This window comes from Colias philodice, chromosome 20, assembly GCF_061535455.1.
Source record: "Colias philodice isolate Cphi_HAF_F1 chromosome 20, ilColPhil1 Martin Lab GWU primary, whole genome shotgun sequence".
NCBI lineage: Eukaryota > Metazoa > Arthropoda > Insecta > Lepidoptera > Pieridae > Colias > Colias philodice.
This window is the reverse complement of record NC_143105.1, coordinates 3175696-3198834: the sequence shown is the minus strand read 5'-3', so window position 1 is coordinate 3198834 and position 23139 is coordinate 3175696. Positions and strand designations below refer to the sequence as shown.

Here is a 23139-nt window from a genome sequence, read left to right as displayed (position 1 = left end):
GTCATTATATTTCTTTTAAAGATTTAATGAATTAAAGTCTTTCAATTGTTAATGCACTTTTTTACTATTGATACTAATGTCAAATTTTAAATGATCATTGAAACGTCAAATGAATAATTTTATGTCAACAAACAACTTTCCGAAAACAAATAAGAAAACGGCTTCTTGTGTATAATGTAAAATATTATGTGTTATTTATGCATAACAAAAATATGTTTTGCCAATTTATCATTCCAAAAGAAGTGGATAAGAAGTTTTCATGTCATTGAATAAAAATCGAACAATGGATGAATTAAAACATAATATATTTTTGTGATGAAAGAAGACTACAATGCCAAGTGTAAAACAAGTGAAATCTAATAAGATCAGAATATGAAAATGAAGAAAAACAAAAGTTGAATTTACCAAACATAAAGGAAATGTTTTATGATTTGCAGATGCTCACATTTTAAATTTATAAAAGATTCCAGAAAGTTATTAGTATTATTAATATTGAATAACATAGACTGATTGACCCATTGATGGTATTATATAGATGAAAAAATAGTGTATAAATTTCAATTTGAATAACCATGATGTCTCTGAAAACTTGATAGCTATTGTTACTGTACATTTTATACTTCTTAGTTCTTTTACTATAATATAAAGCAAATACCTAATAAGTGAAAGCCGTCTACATTTTAAACAGCATTGTTTGCTATAAGAAAAAAGGAACCGAGTATAGTAATGTGGCCGTACTCTTTATCAATTTTAATTCACCAAACATCATTAATTTAATATATCTATCCAAAAAATATCTTTCAAGAACAATGTAACTTGGGATCCCTGCAGAAGTCTTGACAAAAATATGAAATAAAAGTTAATGTATCATTAAAATATTAATTTAAACATGGTATCTATCCCTACACCAAGTCATGTTTATAATTAAATTAAATAAATATCATGGTTTGGATATTATGTTTTCAGTGTAAATATATTATAATGGAAACTTTTTAATGTGTTTCATTTTCTTATTAATCTAGTGTCTCTTAGTAATAATATTCATAAAGTAGAAAAAAATGATTTAGATATATTGCTATACAAATAATTTAAATTGCTTTCATATAATTTTTTAAAATATATTTTAATGTTAACTTTACATATTGCATATTTTAAAGTAAGTACATATTGATTTATAAAATTCTCATTGAATGCTTGTTGATTATTAATTTTTATTATTCCAATTTGATTTGAAATCATATAAATATTTGAAGAGGGTAGGTAGGTACATTTTATTCAGACTTAATTTTTATTAGGTACAACATTGGTAAAAGCTAAATGAAATAAAAAATCATCTAATAAATATTATAAAGGCGAAAGTTTGTAAGGATGTATGGATGTATGGATGTTTGTTACTCTTTCACGTAAAAATTACTGAACCGATTACAATGAAATTTAGCACACATATAGAGGGTAACTTGGATTAACACATAGGATAGTTTTTATCCCGGAAATCCTACGGGAACGGGAACTATGCGGGTTTTCCTTTGCAAAACGGGCGAAGCCGCGGGCGGAAATCTAGTTATAAATAAATACTTATTAGTTATTACTATTCTTACATGTTTAATGAGATAGTATAATAGGTTCTACACTTGTTCTACAGATCTTGAATATTATTGTTTTAAAAATTTATAAACAATGATAATTTTCTGTTTTTAAGAATCTATACTCATAGGGTAAAAAGGGAACTATATTACTAACTGGCTGTCTGTCCATCTGCTACCAGGCTGTATCTCTGATCTCATGAACCTTGATACCTACATTTGAAAATTTCAGAGATCATGATGTCGATGTCGCTTCGACAACAAAAATAATAAAAACCGTAGATATACCTAAGCAATCTTGGCAAGGTCTTATAGTGAAGTTTCATACTTATACGGAAACCTTAGTGTTGTGAGTCCAACTCGCACTTGAATCATTTTTATTTAAATCTATGTACTTACCCACTTAGAAATAGAAATAGAAATAGAAAACACTTTATTGTACAATGCACACAAAACAAAATTTACAGAAACGATATGTAACTTACATATTTAATAAAAAATTAAACAGTCCATTTCTACCTTAGATTTCTACACATTAAATATTTTTGAAAAAAATTGTTATGCAAATATACGATGGGTTTATAGACCCCATAGCAATCAATGGACAATATTTATTCGTCCTGTTTAACTGTGTCAATTACGATAAGTCGAGTCGAAATCTCAACACTGGTGAGATCCGTTCGTAGAGAAAAAAAAAATGGTTGTTTAACCTCGATTTTTTAATACCTAAGTACTTGTTTTAATAACATCAATAGAAATTACTCATCTCGGTTCATTACTTACATTATTATTTTATTCACAACTATGCGGGTTCTTCAACTACGCTGGCGAAGCCGCTGGCGCGCGGATAGCTAAAAAAAAAACAGCGATTCCACAGTCAGTCGAAACTGCTTATAAATAACCTACTTATTCAAATATTTTCTACTCCGGGAGGCTGTCGACCTTCGAGGTTGCGCAGTGCGCGGGCAGCAAGCAGCCCGCGGTGCCATCTTTTTCCGTTGCTATATTCCTATTACCCTTCCTACTATGGAAATTCCCATACAAAATTTTCGAAAAAAAAAATTTCACTTTCTACAAAAAAATATTATATGCCTGAAAGCGGACCAGGTTTTGAAGCATTTTTTACTTCGGCGACCCTGACCTACCTGCCACCAGTTCAGAGAACCATTGAATTTCGTGATGTATGGAAAATGGAAACCGGGGGTCGGAGAGAAATTCTGAGTATGCAGTTTTGTAAATCTGGCCGATTAGAGCATAGAAGTCAATTTTCAGACCGATCGTAAAGTAACCGGCGCCACCATCTTGCTTTGAAAAATTGGCCATTTTTGAAAAAAAAATTGCGTCCAATTTGAAATTTCTCCATTGCCCTGGTAGCGCCCCATCTTCCTGATCATTTTTTAGTTCTACACCCCCCACCTATCTGGCGCCGTTTCGGAGAGCCGTCGAATTTCGCGTTGTATGAAACTCGGAAACCAGCGATGGAAACTCGATGATGAGTATTCTAACGTAATGTGAGGCTCGATTAAAGCCCCTGTGCCAAGTTTCAGCGCGATCGGCCCAGCGGTGGCCGTTTTAGAAATTGTATGGCGGCGGCCATTTTTTCCGCCATTTTGAATTTTTTTCACTATCTGTGGTAATTGCTCGAGGTCTACTCCAAGTTTAGTTCGAGCACCCCAGATGTAGCTGCTACCGTTTGCGCGGGCCGTTGACCGTCTTCGAGAGATGAGGGAAAGTTTAAGATTTCGTATTTTTCTGGATATCCTGGGAGCTGGGCGAGTACGAATGCATCATTGGTGTATTTCTCCGTTGCGCCACCTCGTCTAAATTTACGTTTTTATGTTTGCGCCAAAAATGGGAAAATTCCAAAATCGAGCGTCCCACTATGGCTCCCTGGTAGCGCCCCAGGGTGGTGATCATTTTTAGTTCCGACACCCCCCACCCAACTCGCACCGTTTCCGCGGGCCGTTGGATTTTCCAATGTATGAAAGTCGGAAACGGGAGCCCGGAGCCACTCGAACGGGGCACCGATCGATTCGCCGGCTCGAACAGAGCACGTGTGCCAAATTTGAGACGTAAGGATTCATAAACGGCGATTTTGGCAAAGTACGGCGGCCATCTTGTTTTCGCGAAAATCCCCATTTTTCCACCACCCCTGGTAATCGCCACCAGTTCCGAGCATTTTTTGTTCAGACACCCCCCTCCAAGTGCCACCGTTTTGGCGCACCACCAGGGGTCCACTTGGTATTCGAAGGTGATCGAGATCGCTATATTTTTCCTCTGGTCACTCGGCGCACCTCTACACGATCACGTCAAAATCCCCCCCACTTTCCCCGTAGTTTCCGAGAAAAGCGATGTCAGTGAGTCAGTGAGTGGTAGTGTAGCTTTATATATTATAATACGCTTTATAGACTTCTTGAAGTTTAGAGACTCCAGTAAAATAATCCAGTAAAAAACTCCTAAATGTAATCGAGAAAAATACAACTATTTTTTATCCTTTATACTGTAAATTCTAATAGATAATCCTACAACCTTTATACTTTTAAACAGGGATTGTTTTCCCATTGTCCCGTGTGAAACATTAAACAGGACACACCTAGTACCAGTGCCTTAATTGGGTTCAATTCAATTGATTTTATTTATCCATTTACCAGCTTTTACTTGGACTTTGGCATTTTCAATACAAACACTTGGGTGCATATTCTATTGTCTTTGGAATAATGTAAGAATATAGATAAATTCTTGTAAAAGTTATGCATGATAATGTGATTTATTGGAATTGAAATTTTATTATAATTTGTTGTTGAAATCATTCTATTTCATAATAATCTTTATATATAAAAATGAATCGCAAAATGTGTTGGTAAGCGCATAACTCGAGAACGGCTGAACCGATTTCGATAATTCTTTTTTTATTATATTCCTTGAAGTACGAGGATGGTTTTTATGTAGAGAAAACGTAAATATGTACCACGGGCGAAGCCGGGGCGGACCGCTAGTTTCATATAAATAAAGTAATGATATTTTTATACCCATAATATAGTGAACGTAAGGTGATAACTTATAAATGAAAAATTGAACATGAAAATGAAAATGTATCTAATCATAAAATTTAATTATTTTCTACATAAGTAGTTAGCACATGATATTATAAATATAAATAGTTTTTAATTGCCATCATGTAACATGTAACTTAAATATTTGTTTGCTATTAGGTAAATAGCCCAAGATGAATGATTTTGAATTTCGAAATTACATATTTTAAAGTTTAACAGCATGGCTTAACAGTTATGAACTTTAAAAGTTGTTAATTGTATTCAACACTCAGTAAATAAGCAACTATTGACAACACATTACAAATAAAATCAAATATAAAATAAAGTAGCTGAATAGCAAAAACAATTTCGTTAGCTAATTCCATTTGCTAACATCGATACACTGATAAGATTTAATTAATTGCCACTTCATAGTTATAAATAGTAATTAGCAAGCAATTCACACGTGTGACGGGTACAAGGGAAACAAACCTTATTTGCATTCTATAATGAATACATTATGAGATCAAAATCCTTTGATAGCAATTGCATTCTGCAGTCAAGACTTCTGATTATAAGGACAGTTGCTCTTTATCAATGTGCAGGATTTTAAAAGGTTTAATAAGTTAGTGTTCTCTAAGTTATATTAATTTTTGTGTTTCGCTGTAATTTTTATAAGTCAATTGATAATTTTTTTGTTGAACGTTACATATCAGCAGACTATCAATGTAGAGTCGACTTAATTTGGAAAGGAAATGTACCAAATAATATAAAGTTCGATACATCTCTAGCTCTATTCAATTTCTAAGTATGTTGCAAATCGAAATCATTATACCTTAGGTCTCATAATTATCTATTAGAGACCAAAAAAAGATGGAAACCTAGGTTTCACTTGGTAATACATACATCGTTTTTGTAAGTTTTTCATTATTGTTTTTCATAATAAATTGGTACACAATATTTAATCTTGGAGTGTCTTCAGTATGTAGGTACAAAGTATTCTAAATAACATGCTAACTGAGAGAACTCTCGAGATTGTTTCAGAAATTTCAATATTTCGTGCCCGTCACTTTCTTGAAAAATAATTCCGACTCTCATATCCTTTCATTTGAATAATTTATTCATTCATATTTTTAAAACAAGTGAAGCTTTGATATTAAAAACTATAGAGGGAAGGAAAGAGCTATATCTTCTTATATATAAAAATGAATCGCAAAATGTGTTGGTAAGCGCATAACTCGAGAACGGCAGAACCGATTTCGATAATTCTTTTTTTATTATATTCCTTGAAGTACGAGGATGGTTTTTATGTAGAGAAAACGTAAATACGTACCACGGGCGAAGCCGGGGCGGACCGCTAGTTATTAATAGATTAGGTAGACATGGTTACAAAATATGACAAAGGTTAAGAAATAATTCGAGATACTTTCATCAAATATAGATACATATTATGCAAATACCGCGTCATATATTATTAATTATTTTTTTAAATTATTTTTTTGCTCTCATTGTTCACAAAATAAGAGTCCTGTGATTTTCTATCACATAGATAAAGACAATGATGCAATAACAATACCTTCTCTCGAAATCTATTGGGTACCCTAAAACTATATTACCTGGCAACACTAAAACATCGTAGTGTCAAAGACAACCATTACCGTGGGTGCTAGTGATGTGCCGCGCTATTCTGTTTATAGCGATTGAATTTATATCGATTGCTATAAATAACGATCGCGTTAATGCGAATACAATTATCGATTTCGATTCGATCGCGATTCGATCACGATTGTTTAGGAGCGTGGTTTACGACCTTTCCTGGTATGACTTGTTTGTGAGTACAGGGAATGGTATGCTTGAGGGTGGATATAAACTAGAAAATAACATTATAATGATTATGGCATAGTAGTGATCATTTTTGTAATATTAAAAAAATAATCATTCATTCAATCATTTGTATGGAAAAATAAAATCTGTATATTTGGTAAAAATTGTAAGAAGGTACCTTTATGGATAAAATAAAGTTTAATTGTGACTGATTTTAAATTATTGCTATTCTGTTTTGCTTATTAAAAGGCAAAAATAATCATTAAATAAACACTGGACATATCGCTCCAACGCTAATGACATTTTTACTCAATTTTACCGCCACAATCAGGCGGCCATTTTGAAAAAAGGTGTGAGTGTTGACACCTCGAATATTTGACAGTTCCTTATAATGTGGGAACGAAAGTGCATAGTTGAATGATTAGCGTGTTGTTAACAGAATGTGGTTAGATCGTATCAGATTTAATTAGCACAATGACACATTTTGAATGCCTCATTGTAATGCATTCACCTCCATGAACTAATGACGGCATGCACGAGACTTACGACTTGGTCTATAGTCTATTTTATCGTTTGAAATAGGCACTAAATTTTATTAAATGAAAATTATTAAACAACTCTTGTGTTTCACGGTATTTACAGCGTTTACTTCTTATTATTACTATTTTATAACTTCCTGACATTAGTAGGCATGGTTTTAAATATTTAATTAATAATGTATATCTATTATTATCTAACCATTATATTTTCTTATTTTCTCAAATGACTGTTAATAGTTCTTCGTCGTTGTTTATATTTTATATTTTCAAGAAAATCGTCAATTTTGTTTTATTACAACGTTTATGCAAGCAAAGCATAACTTACTTATGTTACATGAATGTTCATTCATGTGAAATAGACCAGCTATCTAGTTTCTACAGGCATTTTGCACTATTGATTTATTTAAGACAAATTCCATACCCATTAACAGCATCAAATACCTAAGGCATTGTATAATACTTAAGGCATTGTCACTGCCATTAGTTTCAATTGTATTTGCATTGCGTGCGAGTCGGGTATTAATCAAAATTTGACATTTATATTATTAGCACCAATTCGAACTAGGTGCGTCAAGGGTAGAGTGTGGGTATGGTGAATGCTGGCGCCGGTTTGTCATATATATTTAATTATTTAGGACCTTACCGCCTTTTCCGTCTAGATCTAGGTCTAGATTTAAGATAATTGAAAAGTTAATCTATACTAATATTATAAAGCTGAAGAGTTTGTTTGTTTGTTTGTTTGATTGTTTGTTTGTTTGTTTGTTTGTTTGAACGCGCTAATCTCGGAAACTACTGGTCCGATTTGAAAAATTCTTTCGGTGTTAGATAGCCCAATTATCGAGGAAGGTTATAGGCTATATATCATCACGCTACGGCCAACAGGAGTGGAGCCACGGGGGTGAAACCGCGCGGAGCAGCTAGTAAATAATAACTGCGGTAAAACAGGACGATAAAATAAACTAAAGCAAGAAGGGTTGTGTAACTTGAAATGATACTTATTGATTTAGTTATTCGTATTAGGTAAGTAATTAGTTTTTTAAAGATAGGAGTATCTACAATATCTACATGCTTAGTTGTATTTAAATATTGTATTTATTAATAATTTAATACACATATTAAATAATGACTAACAAACACAATCTTATTTGAATTTATCTTCATTCTAGTTTGAAAGGTCTGGTGCGTAAATATAGTGGTTCAAATTAATATAGAAACAAAATATAAATGTTATTTATCAATATTCAAATACTGGATTTACCATATGCGAAGTTAACTATTAATAATAACATACAAATTTCAAAGGAAATACGATAAATGGTGCGTTGTTTGTTACAATATTGGCTAACCAACCTTTCGGAGAATCCAATAAGAATATATTGAAATTGTAACAGACCATCCATGCGAATTAAGTGGTACGGATTGATATTATAATATGGAATGTGGAATTTAGCTTTTATAAAATATTAGAAGATTATGCTCGATTTAACACGGGATATAAGGATTAAGGAATCGTTATATAGCAAATATGCGCTAGGTTATGTTACTCAGGAAAAATATTTAAAATAAAGTTTATATTAGAAACAATTTAGGTCCACTTATTAGAATTAATAACCTTATACGTAACTATGCTAGTGCTATTATATTTTACAGCGGTTTTACCCGCCGTGCTCAGCTCCTGTCGTTCTTAGCGAGATGATAATATCTAACCTATAGCCTTCCTCGATAAATGGGCTATCTTACACCGAAAGAATTTTTCAAATCGGACCAGTAGTTCCCGAGATTAGCGCGTTGAAACAAATAAACAAACAAATTCTTCAGCTTTATAATATTATACTAGCTGTGCCCTGCGGTTTTACCCGCATTGCTCCGCTCCTGCTGGTCTTAGCGTGATGATGCCTAAAAGCCTTCCTCGATAAATGGGCTATCTAACATGAATCTGAGATTAGCGCGGTCAAACAAACAAACTCTTCAGCTTTATAATATTAGTATATAGATAATATATTAGTATAGATAAAATAGATTTTTACATAGGTATTCAAATACAGTAGCAAACTCAAAATTGCAACATACAACAGATACAATTTATCCGCCTTGAATAATTACACTCCTTACTACGGAACGTCCCTTTTGGAAGTCGTTAGAAATACTTGAATCAAACCAAGCGATTGTTGCCTATAAGTAACTCAATTTGAATAGAATTTAAAGCGTAGGCTCAAGAATGTTGGCGCCACATCCTAAGGCTAGATATTAGCTTAAGCGGTACACCAGTTAACCTAAACACGTCAATCGTATGGCTAATCGGTTATCGTTGAATGGACAATCGATAATTGGATCGATTAATCGGTAATGTATCGATTAATTTGTCCCAAATCGATGTGATTAGCGTCCCGGTTTATGTCTATTTGAGAAATGCGGACGCTGATATGTTTCAAGTTATTTATCGTGTGTAGGTTTACCCACCGGGAAATTAGGAGCTAAATAAATTATGTCTTTAATTATTATTATTACTTAGTTATTTTTAATTATGATAATCACGTATAAAATACATGAAATAGTTTTTAAAATGAATTGAAATACTATAAAAAACTAGATACTTAGGTACTATAATATTATATGACTTCGTTTGTTGATCTTCGTATAAAAAAACACCTCTTAATCCTAATACTTATAAGACAAACGTTTGTATGAAATCGGAAATGTCAGAAACTGTTTAATTGTTATAGTTAATCGCTGTTTTGAATTAGATCATAACAATTACTGTAGTTATAAAATAAATAGAAAGGCATTTTACGTACCTATGCAGCTGCAATATAAAGGTTACATTTTACCGGGTTCAAAAATCGGTCGCTGACCAGTGACCGTACAATACACAGAAAAATCCGTATTTCAAAATAGATTTATATTGTTTGTCTTATCCGTAAATCAATCAGATAGGAAACGATCGACATAGGATAATATTTCAAGTTCGATTCCCAGCAGAGGTAGGGCATAAATTGCGAGCGCGTGGGTGGATCGACTGACCTAGGCTTTATTTTTACTTGCCGGAAAAATAGCGGTTATGTGGTGCCATAGATTATAAATATTTTTTTTTAATTTTTGCCACAGATTATAGAAACGTATGCCACAGATAAATTGAATTAATCACTATAAAAAAATTAAGTTTGATGAAGAAGAATGGATGTGGTGATTAATTGACTTTAGTAAGTAGTTTAGGTGTTTTAAAAAGTTTTGTATTTCGTTTTGGATTTATCTTAAATCTTCATTTACAAAATTTCAAGTAAGGATGTATTCTATGTACAAGGATAGTCGTATTTATTCAATAGTTCTTTTTCTTTACCATTATAACAATCATATATGCAATTAAATATAAATAAAATTCTAGTATTCAGAAGATAAAATTTTCTCAAATCAAAAAAAACTAAATTTTCTTTTACAATTTTGCTATTTGTTTTTTTTTATGAAAAATATGATATGATGTCATTTTATCTTAATACTATTATAAAGGCGAAAGTTTGTAAGGATTTATGGATGTATAAATGTATGTGGATGTATGGATGTATGGATGTATGGATGTATGGATGTTTGTTACTCTTTCACGTAAAAACTACTGAACCGATTACAATGAAATTTAGCACACATGTAGAGGGTAACTTGGATTAACACATAAGATAGGTTTTATCCCGGAAATCCCACGGGAACGGGAACTATGCGGGTTTTCCTTTGAAAACGCGGGCGAAGCCGCGGGCGGAAATCTAGTTATTCATAATTTTTTCCTTAATGATTTTATGTTTTATCTTTACATCGTATACCTAAATGGAAATATTTTTATGTGTTTTGTATTATGTATTTTTAATAGTCGTTTAGCGGTGCTTTAGATGACAGCTTTGCTTATGAAATTCATTGCTCTATATACCTAGCCATTTCGAAACTTTTAACTGCCATTCAACCAAATATAGTATATTCTATAGCGACAAGAAACAGGAAAAGATTTATGTCTTTAGATAAAAACACGAGAGCGGGCCAATTAACATTGGAACTAACACTCGGAGCTTCCGAAACACCATAATTGGATATTTCATGAGTTTATATTTCTCTTCTATAGGTAAATATGAAATTGGGAGATGCTTTTAATAACAATTATAAATATTGGTTGTGATATTTCCTATAGTAGGTAGGTACCTACCAAGTACCAACCTGATATAGGATAGGTGATAAATTAATTATTTTGTATCGAAAATATTAAAAATCTGTTCAAAGGTTCAGTCATTGTCGAGTTATAATTTATGTGGCTAACACGACTTTCTTTTATACATATAAATATGTTTTTGTGGGTCAGTGTATTTGTCAGATGTTTCGAAGTCCCAATGCAATCTCTCATTTATTTTGAGTAATATATATCTTCAGTAATAAGGAAAATATATAATAAATAGTTTCCATTTCTTGACCACCTCCTCGGTACAGTGGTTGACGCGTGAGCGTAGAACCGAGGGGTCCTGGGTTCGATTCCCGGTGGAGACGAAAAAAAAATGTCTCGGTCTGGCAGGACACAGAAGGCTGATCACCTACTTGTCCCTAAAGAAACATCGATCATTGAAACAGATGTATGAATAATGCATCTGCCCCCTATCCCACTACGGGGACACGGGACTTCACTTTTTTTCCATTTCTTAAACTAGAAGGACGAACACGTTTCACTTCCAGCAAATAAATTACCATAAGGCACATAATTGCTTGTACAAACTATAAAAGCAAATAACTTAATTAAAATGTAAGATTAACACCGCCTACACAAAAGCCTGTGTAATCCGATGTTAAAAATCTATTAAACATGGTTCGTATTGCCATAGTGGGCAGAGATTACTAATTTTAATCGAATGTAAAAAAACGTGTTCATAGATTTTTATTCTTTTTTTTTCAAATTTATTAATCCAAACATAACTTTGAGTACCTACTGCATTCCTATTTTTTATTTTTTATCTCGTGTTATTCACACACTCTGACACACTAAATCCTATCATAAAAGGCTTTATGAAGATGTGTGTGAAACATATTATGATAAAAAGTTTTTAATGATTTGTTACAATAAATTGTACATACTTACATCTGTACAATTTATTGTAACAAATATTACAACAGTAACAAGCTCTACCATAATATAATATTTTAATATCTACTCTAAAGAACATCTACATATTTACGATTTTCTGTCACACAATAATCTAAGCACATGAGCAATTATTATTAAAGTATTGAAAGTTTTATTTGATTTAAAGTCTAGGAAAAACAGTCTATTCACAAATAAAATAATACACAAAAACGGACCAGTAAGAGCTGAGAAATCATATAACTAAAAGACATTCAAAAGACACCCTTAGTTACTTTAAAATGTTTAAAATATAAGTGTAGATAAATTGGTCCGGTATTCCGTTACAGTTATCCAAGATTTTGTGTAACCACCCACACATACAAAACGCTCGGCCCCCGTGGCGATTGTCGTCCAAATAATTTATCTGAACTCATTTATAATAAAAATCTAATACGTTTGATTAGTTCACAAATGTACCACTAATATTATAAACGCGAAAGTTTGTGAGGATGGATGGATGTTTGTTATTCTTTCACGTAAAAACTACTGAATCGATTGCAATGAAATTTAGTATGTAGGTACGTGAAGACCCTGAATAAGACATAGGCTACTTTTTATCCTGGAAATCTCACAAGAACGGGAACTATGCGGGTTTTTCTTTGAAAACGCGGGTGAAACTGCGGGCGGAAATCTAAAGTAGTACTTACTCAATATATAAAGCTGAACAGTTTATTTGTTTGGTTGAACGCGATAATCTCAAGAACAACGGGTCCGATTTGAAAAAATCTTTCAGTATTAGATAGCCCATTTATCGAGGAAGACTATAATTTATTTATCATCACGCCAAGATCAATAGTACCAGAGTAATGCGGGTAAAACCGCAAGGCACCGCTAGTGACTAATATACTTTAGTGGACACACTTTCTCGTAGTAAATGGTCGTATGTTTTAAATTTATGTTTCGTATTTGTCATGTTTTATGTTTGTAATGTAGCGTTCTACTTTATTAGAAACGTTTCAATTTTGCAGTTTCTCAATATTTAAGGTAGCTTTTATTGCAGTGACACTGCGGTTTATTAAGGGCCGATTTTTCAATGCTTGGATAAAACTTATTCGTCGAATAATGTATAAAACTACCATTTAAAAAACGTATTCTAATTGCCCGTATTTGACAGTTTACGTGACATTTTAATATTATCGTGTAATACTCTATTGGACGGATAAGTTTTATCCAAGCATTGAAAAATCGGCCCTTAATAATACCAAACGTATATTAATAAAATTCACGTCATGAAAGCCAAACTTAACCACTTTTTGTTATTAATTTATAAGATTGCAATTAAAGTTATAATATCTGTGCCACGGGTTTTTCTCAATGATAATTATTTTGCCAACAACTTGAGTTTGTTAAATTATAATTTGTAGACTGATTAGGGAATATAATCCAAAATTATATATGTACTTTTAATTTATACAATCTCATATACAAACCAAAAACTACATAAATTAGGGATTCTTCATGTCTTTAACGCAAATGCACACCTACCTAAGTATCGTAAAACCCTCTGAGTCAGCAGTATTACTAACCCTATCAATCATATTGAACACTAGCTGGAGGGGTTTCACTTGCATGGTAACTGGCCAAAAACCCGAGAATTTCCTAATCCATAATATGTAGAATCTACGTATGTTACCAATGAATACAGATCCATTGTTTTTTCTGGAAATAGTAACATATTAAGTACCTAAGCAAAAAGCATTGTTATGAAACAATCACAAAGTATAAGTCACATTATAATCGTTAAAGTTTGTTCATACAATAGACTAGAATAGGATAAGTATGTGTTATTTAATATCTCAATATTAAATTTATGAATATTTTATACTTGTAACTTGATATAAACCTTCTTCTTGGATCAAGAGTGATTTTACTGCGATTTTAATAGATCTCTATCTATTGCGTTGTTCTAAAAATCTTAGCATAGGGTCATACAGTGGGAAACGAAATTGTTTTATACTATACGTATGTAGTGACAAGTATAGATTATAATATTTAATGTTTTCCAGGTCACAATGTCGTCCGGCAGTTGCTCCGGGCCGGGCATCTGCGGGGGGGCCCGTCGACGGCCGCCCCCCCCGCCAGAGCCAGCGACTCTAGCAGCCGACTTGAGCGAGCTAAGCCTGGACCAGGGCTACCACACGCTCGCGGATTGTGGCCCGCCGAGGAGACGACGGGATAACACGCTTAGTGACGCGCTGTGGTTGAAGATTTTGTCGTATTTGGAGGTATGGTTAATAGTTACGTGCTTTGATAATGAACTGTTTTGATTTCTCATGTTCAAAGATATCTAAAAGAAGTAGGTACAGTAGATAATTTTTGTGTTTTCGGGGTAAAATTGCATATTCTTAATTGATTTTTAGTTTGCAAACTAGGAACGTTATTATGTGTACGAAGTTTTATTTATTGTTGTATTGAAGTCTCTAACCAGTATAGTAATAGTATAATTTACTGATTGTTGATAATTTCCTTGTTTTCTAATATTAAACAAAATAGCAAATTGCATATGCGCATAATGTTTCGCTTTCAATACTGTTGTCGAAGTGAGAGCAAAGCCAAATTGTCCAGCTTGCGTCCAACTTAAATGGCATTGAAATTTCGTAAGCGTCGTACTGCGTACATCAAATGATTACCTAACATTATCTAATGCTAATTTTATAAAGCTATACCACTAAACCAGGTATCCGACCTCTGTCGAATGTCGCGAGTATGCCGTCGCTGGTCAAGGTTCGCGTCACGCTTGCTGGCGCGGCCGGATCCCTGGCGGCGGGTCCGGGCGGCCGGATCCTTGGAGGTCGCTGCCAGGTGCGCGGGCGCCCGGTCTGGGCTGTGCGCCGCGGCGGTGAGGGAGTGGAGGATGAAGAACTGTGCGGTAAGTTGAAGTGAATAGTAAGAATTATAGAAGTAGAGTTCGTGCGAGTATGCTTTCATTAGGTAGTCGCTGCTAGCAGTAGTAGCTTTGAATTTTTGTGTGGTAATCCAGACTAGACGTGGTCGTTAAGGAAACCTTTGGGGGAGGCCTATGTTCTGCAGTGGACGCCCTGAAAGGCTGGAATGATGATGATGATGAATCCAGACTATAATCTCTGTGTATGGTTTATGACACAGGTGTAATACGTACAGTAGATGAAAATCATTGCATTTCATACACGTTGCTATGTTAAATATTAAGATGTTCTGTAATAAGATCTTGCCTTCAATTTATTTTCGAATAAACTTCTATCAAAAAATTACGAAACTCAAATCTTATTCTGAATTATCAATGTATTATAATATCGAACATATGTTACCAGGTGACAGTCGCGGGAGCCCAAGTGGTAGCAGCCACCTTTAGGAACCTCACTCACCTGGCGCTGACAGGGTCCACCAGTATGGACGCTAGATCACTTGCACCGCTCATTACGGATCTGCTGGATTTACGGCATCTCGATCTGACGGGTAAGTCCAACTACATTATAATATATTATAAAGAGAAAAAATTTGATTGTTTGTCCGAACATTTGAATAGGCTAGGTCATTGAATAGGCTCCGAAACTACTGAACCGATTTGAAAAATTCTTTCATCAGCAGTAAACTACATTATTCCCGGGTGACGCTGGGAGGAGCGGCTAGTGATAAAGAAGCTTTTTACGCAACATTTATAAATATCAGAAAAGTTTATCATCATAATATACCAGAAAAATGAAAGAAAACAATAATTTTTCTGGATTATAATAATTATTATCTTTCAATTTCCTTGTAAGTACAGACAAAGAACTGTTGACGTAACAAAGTGAAAGATTGTATAACTGTGTTTTTTGTCATAATTTTAGTTCCACAAATACCGTTCAACGAATTACGCAAGTCACATAATCTATTTATACTAATCTAAGATACTAATATTATAAAGCTGAAGAGTTTGTTTGTTTGAACGCGCTAATCTCAGGAACTACTGGTCCGATTTGAAAAAATATTTCGGTGTTAGATAGCCCATTCATCGAGGAAGGCTATAGGCTATTTAATTATCATCACGCTAAGACCAACAGGAGGGGAGCCACGCGGGTGAAACCGCGGAGCATTGCATGATAAATGAGAATACAAATTATAATTATCTAACTATAATTAAATACACTAACTAAAACTTGAAGTATTATTTGGTTACTCGAATTATATTACATTAATGAAACTTCTGCTATAATATCCGAGTCGAATAAATACGTGTTTTATCCCTATTAATATGGTAATGGAATAATTTATTTTATTAGCATTCCGGCACTTTATAAATCGCTGTAAAACGATAAGATTTTATTATTATAATTATTTGTTTTCGTCCATTAATGAGATCTTGATTTAACGATTAAAAATAAACCTTTTTTATGGACACACACTTTAGCATTTTTAATGTTTTAATTCTTAAATTGAAACATTAAAATGATATACATATATTAATGGTAGATATATAATGGTATTATAACACTCAATTTCAAATTGTGTGTTAATACAATTTTATTTCTGAAAATACTCTAAATTATTTTGTGAATTCCCGAATTTGTAAATTCTTTCACCAACCAAAAACGACTTTATTCCCGTCTCTTGTATTTAATGAATTGTATTTATGATGAGCGAAACCTGTGTAAGAGTAATCTCTTAAAGTTAAGAGTTTTAAATAAGTTAGCTCAGTCCGTTAAATTTGAACTTTGGTATAGGTTTTCAATAGTTTCAAATTGAGAATGGATGAGGATCGAGAGAAGTAAGAAACTTTGACAATTGTGTTTTCTTATGAACTGTGATGTTTGAGTGAAATAAGAAAGAAGTGATTCAAAGTTTGTAATAAAATACCATTTTATTAACTTGTCTGAAAACTTTACTTTATTTTTTTTATTGTCGATTTTTTTTTGGTTAGTGACTAATTAAATAAGGTTTTATACGGATTTTATATGAAGTAAAAACTTGGACTATATTGAATTTTGTAAATGTAGTAATCACAAACAAACTAACAAACAAAAACTTATTTTGTCTGAGTTTTCGTTTTAAAAATTAGTTTTTAAGCTATCTATATAGGTACCTACATTATTACAGTGCTTGTTAAATAAATCCTTTATAATAGATTAGATAAAACACTGACATGACTTTGAAATTAAATCAAAATGTGATGAATAATAAATAAATTAAAGGCAAGAAATGTAAAATGTAATTTCTAATGTGTTTCAGTAAGGATTCACAGCTGGTAGAGCGTGTTAACTCAAACAGATTTAATTAAAGCAATCTAAATTAAACTTTATTTACTTTATAATAGAGTTCATTTTGCAAACTCAGAGTTTAATAAATTTTATTTGAAATGTATTCGAAAATGGTTTTACATGTAGAAACAGATTTTATTGAATAATATGATAATTGTTTTGATTTTTGAATATCTTATAAATAAATCCAAAATCTTTACTACTAAGGCCGTGTAGTTTATCTGTTAATTATTCTTATTACATACGTTTTATCTGCAAAAATAACTACAAGCACTCAATGATTTTATCCATGATTTGATTATTTCAATTTCTATGCATCTTATATTTTGGAAATAAAGTTTATTGTTTGTCTTCTCTTATATATATAAATAAATCGCAAAATGTGTTGGTAAGCGCATAACTCGAGAACGGCTGAACCGATTTCGATAATTCTTTTTTTATTATATTCTTTGAAGTACGAGGATGGTTTTTATGTAGAGAAAACGTAAATACGTACCACGGGCGAAGCCGGGGCGGATCGCTAGTCTTCTTTATATATAAAAATGAATCGCAAAATGTGTTGGTAAGCGCATAACTCGAGAACGGCTGAACCGATTTCGATAATTCTTTTTTTATTATATTCCTTGAAGTACGAGGATGGTTCTTATGTAGAGAAAACGTAAACATGTACCACGGGCGAAGCCGGGGCGGACCGCTAGTTGTTTATAAAAATTATTGTTGCATGCCATTATAACACTTAATACCACTTCTATAATATGTTCTTTTCTTCCAGGTTGTCCAAACGTCGACTGGCCAGAATGGGCATGGCTAGAAAGTCGATTAGCAGCCAGAAGACCGCCCATAGAGTATATAGACCTGACTGACTGCAGTGGAGTGACTGACGCTGGGCTCTGTGCCTTGCTACATACCTGTCCAACACTGCAGTACTTGTATTTGAGGAGGTGCACTCTAGTCACTGGTGAGAATTATCCCCTTATACATACAACTTACTTATTTGTTAAGAATAGGCTGCTTTGGACTATAGTGGAGTGACTGACGCTGGGCTCTGTGCCTTGTTACATATACATGTCCTACACTACAGTACTTATATTTGAGGAGGTGCACTTTAGTCACTGGTGAGAATAGCCCCCTTTATAAAAAGTATCAACAGTCGATAGCAAGAATAGCCCTCTAACTTTTTTGGTATCATTCCTAATTTTCATAAGCTGTATATCACATGTTTTTATCAAATGGAAACGTAATTAGCAGTAGTACTTTATTCGTTCAGTAGTTTCGGTATGAATTGAATTATTATTTGAATATGACCTATTAATAAAAAATTAAGTAAGTAGGTAGTGAGTACCTACGTAAGAACTTTGTTCAATATTTGAAATGAATGAAATGAAATGAAATAACTTTATTATGGACATAATATTATGAAAAATAAAACCGGCCAAGTGCGAGTCGGGCTCGCGCACAAAGGGTTCCGTAGCAGCAAATATAATAAATTACAGTTAAATCAACCTATCTCAAAAACTATAAGAGATACTTTGATCAAACCAAAAATCGTTGAAAGAGTTAATTAGCATGCATCACCTCTATTTTTTTTAGAATTTTATACCCCGTAGTTATAAAAATAGAGGGGGGGGGACATACTTTTTACGACTTTGAGAGCTGATATCTCAAAAACCGTTCACTTTAAGAAAAATGTTTTTTAGAAAACTTTATATCATTTTAAAAGACCTTTCCATTGATACCCCACACGGGTATGTACATCGAAAAAAAAAATTTCATCCCTCAGTTACATGTATGGGGGGCCCCACCCCCAATTCTTTTTTTTACTATTTAGTGTCATATTTTTGTAGCGGTTCATACAACACATATTCCCATCAAATTTCATCACTGTAGTACTTATAGTTTCCGAGTAAATCGGCTGTGACAGACGGACAGACGGACAGACGGACAGACGGACATGACGAAACTATAAGGGTTCCGTTTTTGCCATTTTGGCTACGGAACCCTAAAAAGTGAGGCATAAAATTTGCCTCAGGAATTAATATTTTTTTTATATTTTCTTAATAATCTAGAAAATTTATTTGCATCCATGGAAAGTTTAGCATATTTGTATGTATATAGTTCATAAAAACTAGAAAGTCTATTCTGTCTCGCCAGTAATTATTGAATTCTGTGACATATTTAAAAAATATAGGACGATCCCGTTAGAAGTGTAGAATATTTCGTAATAAATGAAACCCTTTATTGGCTTTATTATTGTGTCCAATTCGAACTTGTGCCATTTTGTTATTGACTTCAAAGTGCCACAGCCTCTAATTAAATCGTTCTTGTTAAGCAAAAGTTACTCCAGATTCACAGGAAATGAGCGAAGTTATAAATACCAATAATGGTTCATTTTAATTAATTTGATACAACTGTGAAATGTTTTACAGTTTTGAACAATAACAGGCTTTAGTTTCCCCAAATATATAAACTGTATTATTTTAAAACCTTTTCATTTTCATTTTGCATTTGAGCAAAGATGGTGAAAACAAAGATGTAACTAATGATTTATTTACGTATAATGATGTAAATTATAACATCACATGAAATTTACACTAGGTAGGTTCCTAGGTACCTACTAGGTAGATAGGACTTACATTTCACAAACATTAAAAAAATAAACATTATATTTTATACTTTGTGGTCTATGGTTCAATTTATATAACAATACAAGTAGGTGTGTTTTTATGTTGTGCATAGTACGCTAGAGGTTATGGTTTATCTATATTACATGATTCAATAAAAAGATAAACAAAACTAATATAAAATGTTATCACTAATTATGTCCGTAAACATAACTAATAAATTGATGAATAAACTATGACATTTATGTAACACTAGCTTCCGCCCGCGATTCCGTCCGCGCGGATGTCGGTCTTCGCGTGGATGGTTTATTTATCCATTTTGAGTAACTCTGACAATAACATCTTATAAATATCTATTGGACCCAAATACGGCTAGGCCTATAATAATACCCAACGTGTGTTCGCGGTTCTACAGAACAAGAACAACGTCTATGGATAAAACTGAAAAATTAAGATTATTTTTTTTCTACGTATTTTTTCAGGATAAAAAGTATCCTATTTTACGCCCAGGATAATAAGGTATAATTATACCAAGTTTCATCCAAATCGAACCGTTAGTTTTCACGTGATGTCTTCACATACAGACAGACAGACAGACAGACAAAAATTTTTTTAATCACATATTTGGGTTTGGTATCGATCCAGTAACACCCCCTGCTATTTATTTTTTCAATATTTTCAATGTACAGAATTGACCCTTCTACAGATTTATTATATGTTTAGATAAAATGTGATGTATTTGATTTTGATTTGATTTTGATATTTTCAATATTTCAACAAAATATTTAAAATAAAAAGACGTGTGGCACTCGGGGACTGCCACGGTAAAGCATAGCATGTAGCATGCCTTCAAGCCACACCTCCGTGCCCGTCGGAGTGGAGAGCGTGAGGTTTTTTTCGTTACGGAATTTCTCGATTCGGTACCCGCGCTCAAGGCCCGCGATAGACTGACTAACTCTAACTCGTGTTACAAATGGTTTAGTAGCGATGCCCTCTCTAGTACGTAGTACATGGTAACTCAATGATTCTTTATATAATATTTCATTTCACTTTGATCGTTATGCATATATTATAACTAGCTGGTGCGTTGTGCGCGGGCTGCAAGCAGCCCGCGAGCCCCTTTTGCCCCTGGGTTGAAGCAATAGGGCAGTCATTAGAAAATGTGTTAGAATTCCAAGTCCATTTGTAATTTTCTGCTAACTGCGATTCCACAGTCAATCGGAGGTGCTTATAAATTCCCCATTCAAATATTTTCTACTCCGGGGGGCTTTCCACTTTCGAAGGTGCGTGGTGTGTCTCAACCCGGGCCAGAAATCTACAGTCAATTGAAAATGCATTCGAATTTCCTGTCCATTTGTTACTATATGCTAATAAAAAAAACAACGACTCTACAATCTCCAGTCAACGATACAAAATCATTGATTCGTGATGAAAAATACAAGTATTAAAATATAAAAATAACTACGTTAAAAAACCGACTTCAAAAACGGAAAAGTAAAAAATAAAAAGTTTTGACATACTTAATTACTACATAATATTTGATTGTGCTATTTACTAAATAAATAGGTTTGTAGTCGGTGCCAAGAAAATATAAGCACTTAGTATTAAACCCGTGTAAATCGGGTATTATAAAAATCATACATAAGTTTTACCTTAGTTTTACACAGGCTTGTTTGATATAAGAACTATTTTTTTTATACAAGAACTACGCTATTGTTTGATACAAGAACTACGCTTCTTTCGATACAAGAACTACGTTTCTTTCAATACAAGAACCACGCTTCTTTCAATACAAGAACCACACTTCTTTCAATACAAGAACCATGCTTCTTTCAATACAAGAACCACGCTTCTGTCAATACAAGAACTACGCTTCTTTCCATACAAGAACTACACTTCTTTCCATACAAGAACTACACTTCTTTCAATACAAGAACCACGCTTCTTTTAATACAAGAACCACGCTTCTTTTAATACAAGAACCACGCTTCTTTCAATATAAGAACTACGCTCCTTTTAATGCAAGAACTACGCTTGTTTTTTATTTTAGATTATTTATTATAGATAATAATATACATAATTATAAGCTATGCTGCAAGCGAAGTCTCCTCTCGTGCGAGCACTACGCATTCTCAATGACGTCCATGGCAAAGTGGACATTTTTACGTGCCCGTTGGGTGAATTAGCAAAGGTTCTTCTGTATATTATTAGCTATTAATTGTATTTGTATTTTTATTAAACCGATGTCAGTCAGTGAGTCAGTCAGTGGTAGTGTAGCTTTATATATTATAACTAGCTGGTGCGTTGTGCGCGGGCTGCAAGCAGCCCGCGAGCCCCTTTTGCCCCTGGGTTGAAGCAATAGGGCAGTCATTTGAAAATGCATCAAAATCCCCCGTCAATTTGTTATCATTTGCCAACAGCGATTCCACAGTCAATCGGAAGTGCTTATAAATTCCCAATTCAAATATTTTCTATTCTGAAATGCTGTCGACCTTCGAGGGTGCGTGGTGCGCGGGCTGCAAGCAGCCCGCGAGCCCCTTTTGCCCCTGGGTTGAAGCAATAGGGCAGTCATTTGAAAATGCATTCGAATTTCCTGTCCATTTGTAACATCTGCTAACAGCGATTCTACAGTCAGTCGGTAATGCTTATAAATTCTCCATTCAAGTATTTTCCACTTCGGGAGGCTGCCCACCTTCGAGGGTGCGTGGTGCGCGGGCTGCAAGCAGCCCGCGAAGCATCCCAGGGCAGAAATCTTCAGTCAGTTGAAAATGCATAAAAATTCCCCTTCAATTTGTTAATATCTGCTAACAGCGATTCCACAGTCAATCGGAAGTGCTTATAAATTTCCCATTCAAATATTTTCTATTCCGGGGGGCTGTCTACCTTCGAGGGTGCGTGGTGCGCGAGCTGCAAGCAGCTCGCGGCTCATCCCAGGGCAGAAATCTTCAGTCATTTGAAAATGCATTTGAATTTCCTGTCCATTTGTTACATCTGCTAACAGCGATTCTACAGTCAGTCGAAACTGTTTATAAATTACTTATTCAAATATTGGTTAAATTCTTGAAACGTGATCCCCGAATTTCATCATTTTGAGGTGTCTAATCGATAGTGGGCAGTGACTTTTCATAATAAACTGTTAAAGAGTTTACTTAACACGCTCGTCGCTTCGCTCCTCGCT

The 23139-nt window shown here is 33.7% G+C and overlaps 1 protein-coding gene across 1 annotated transcript in view; it reads left to right on the top strand.

The window, feature by feature from the left end:
* The window catches only part of Fbxl7 (F-box and leucine-rich repeat protein 7), an 88506-nt gene that overhangs the window by 48988 nt on the left and 16379 nt on the right, over nt 1-23139 (top strand). Inside the window, exons 2-5 of the mRNA XM_089707955.1 lie at nt 14131-14349; nt 14802-14993; nt 15415-15559; nt 18113-18298. Of these exons, the coding sequence (XP_089564081.1) occupies nt 14137-14349; nt 14802-14993; nt 15415-15559; nt 18113-18298 (736 nt within the window). The 5' untranslated portion in view covers nt 14131-14136. The remainder of the gene's footprint in view (nt 1-14130; nt 14350-14801; nt 14994-15414; nt 15560-18112; nt 18299-23139) is intronic.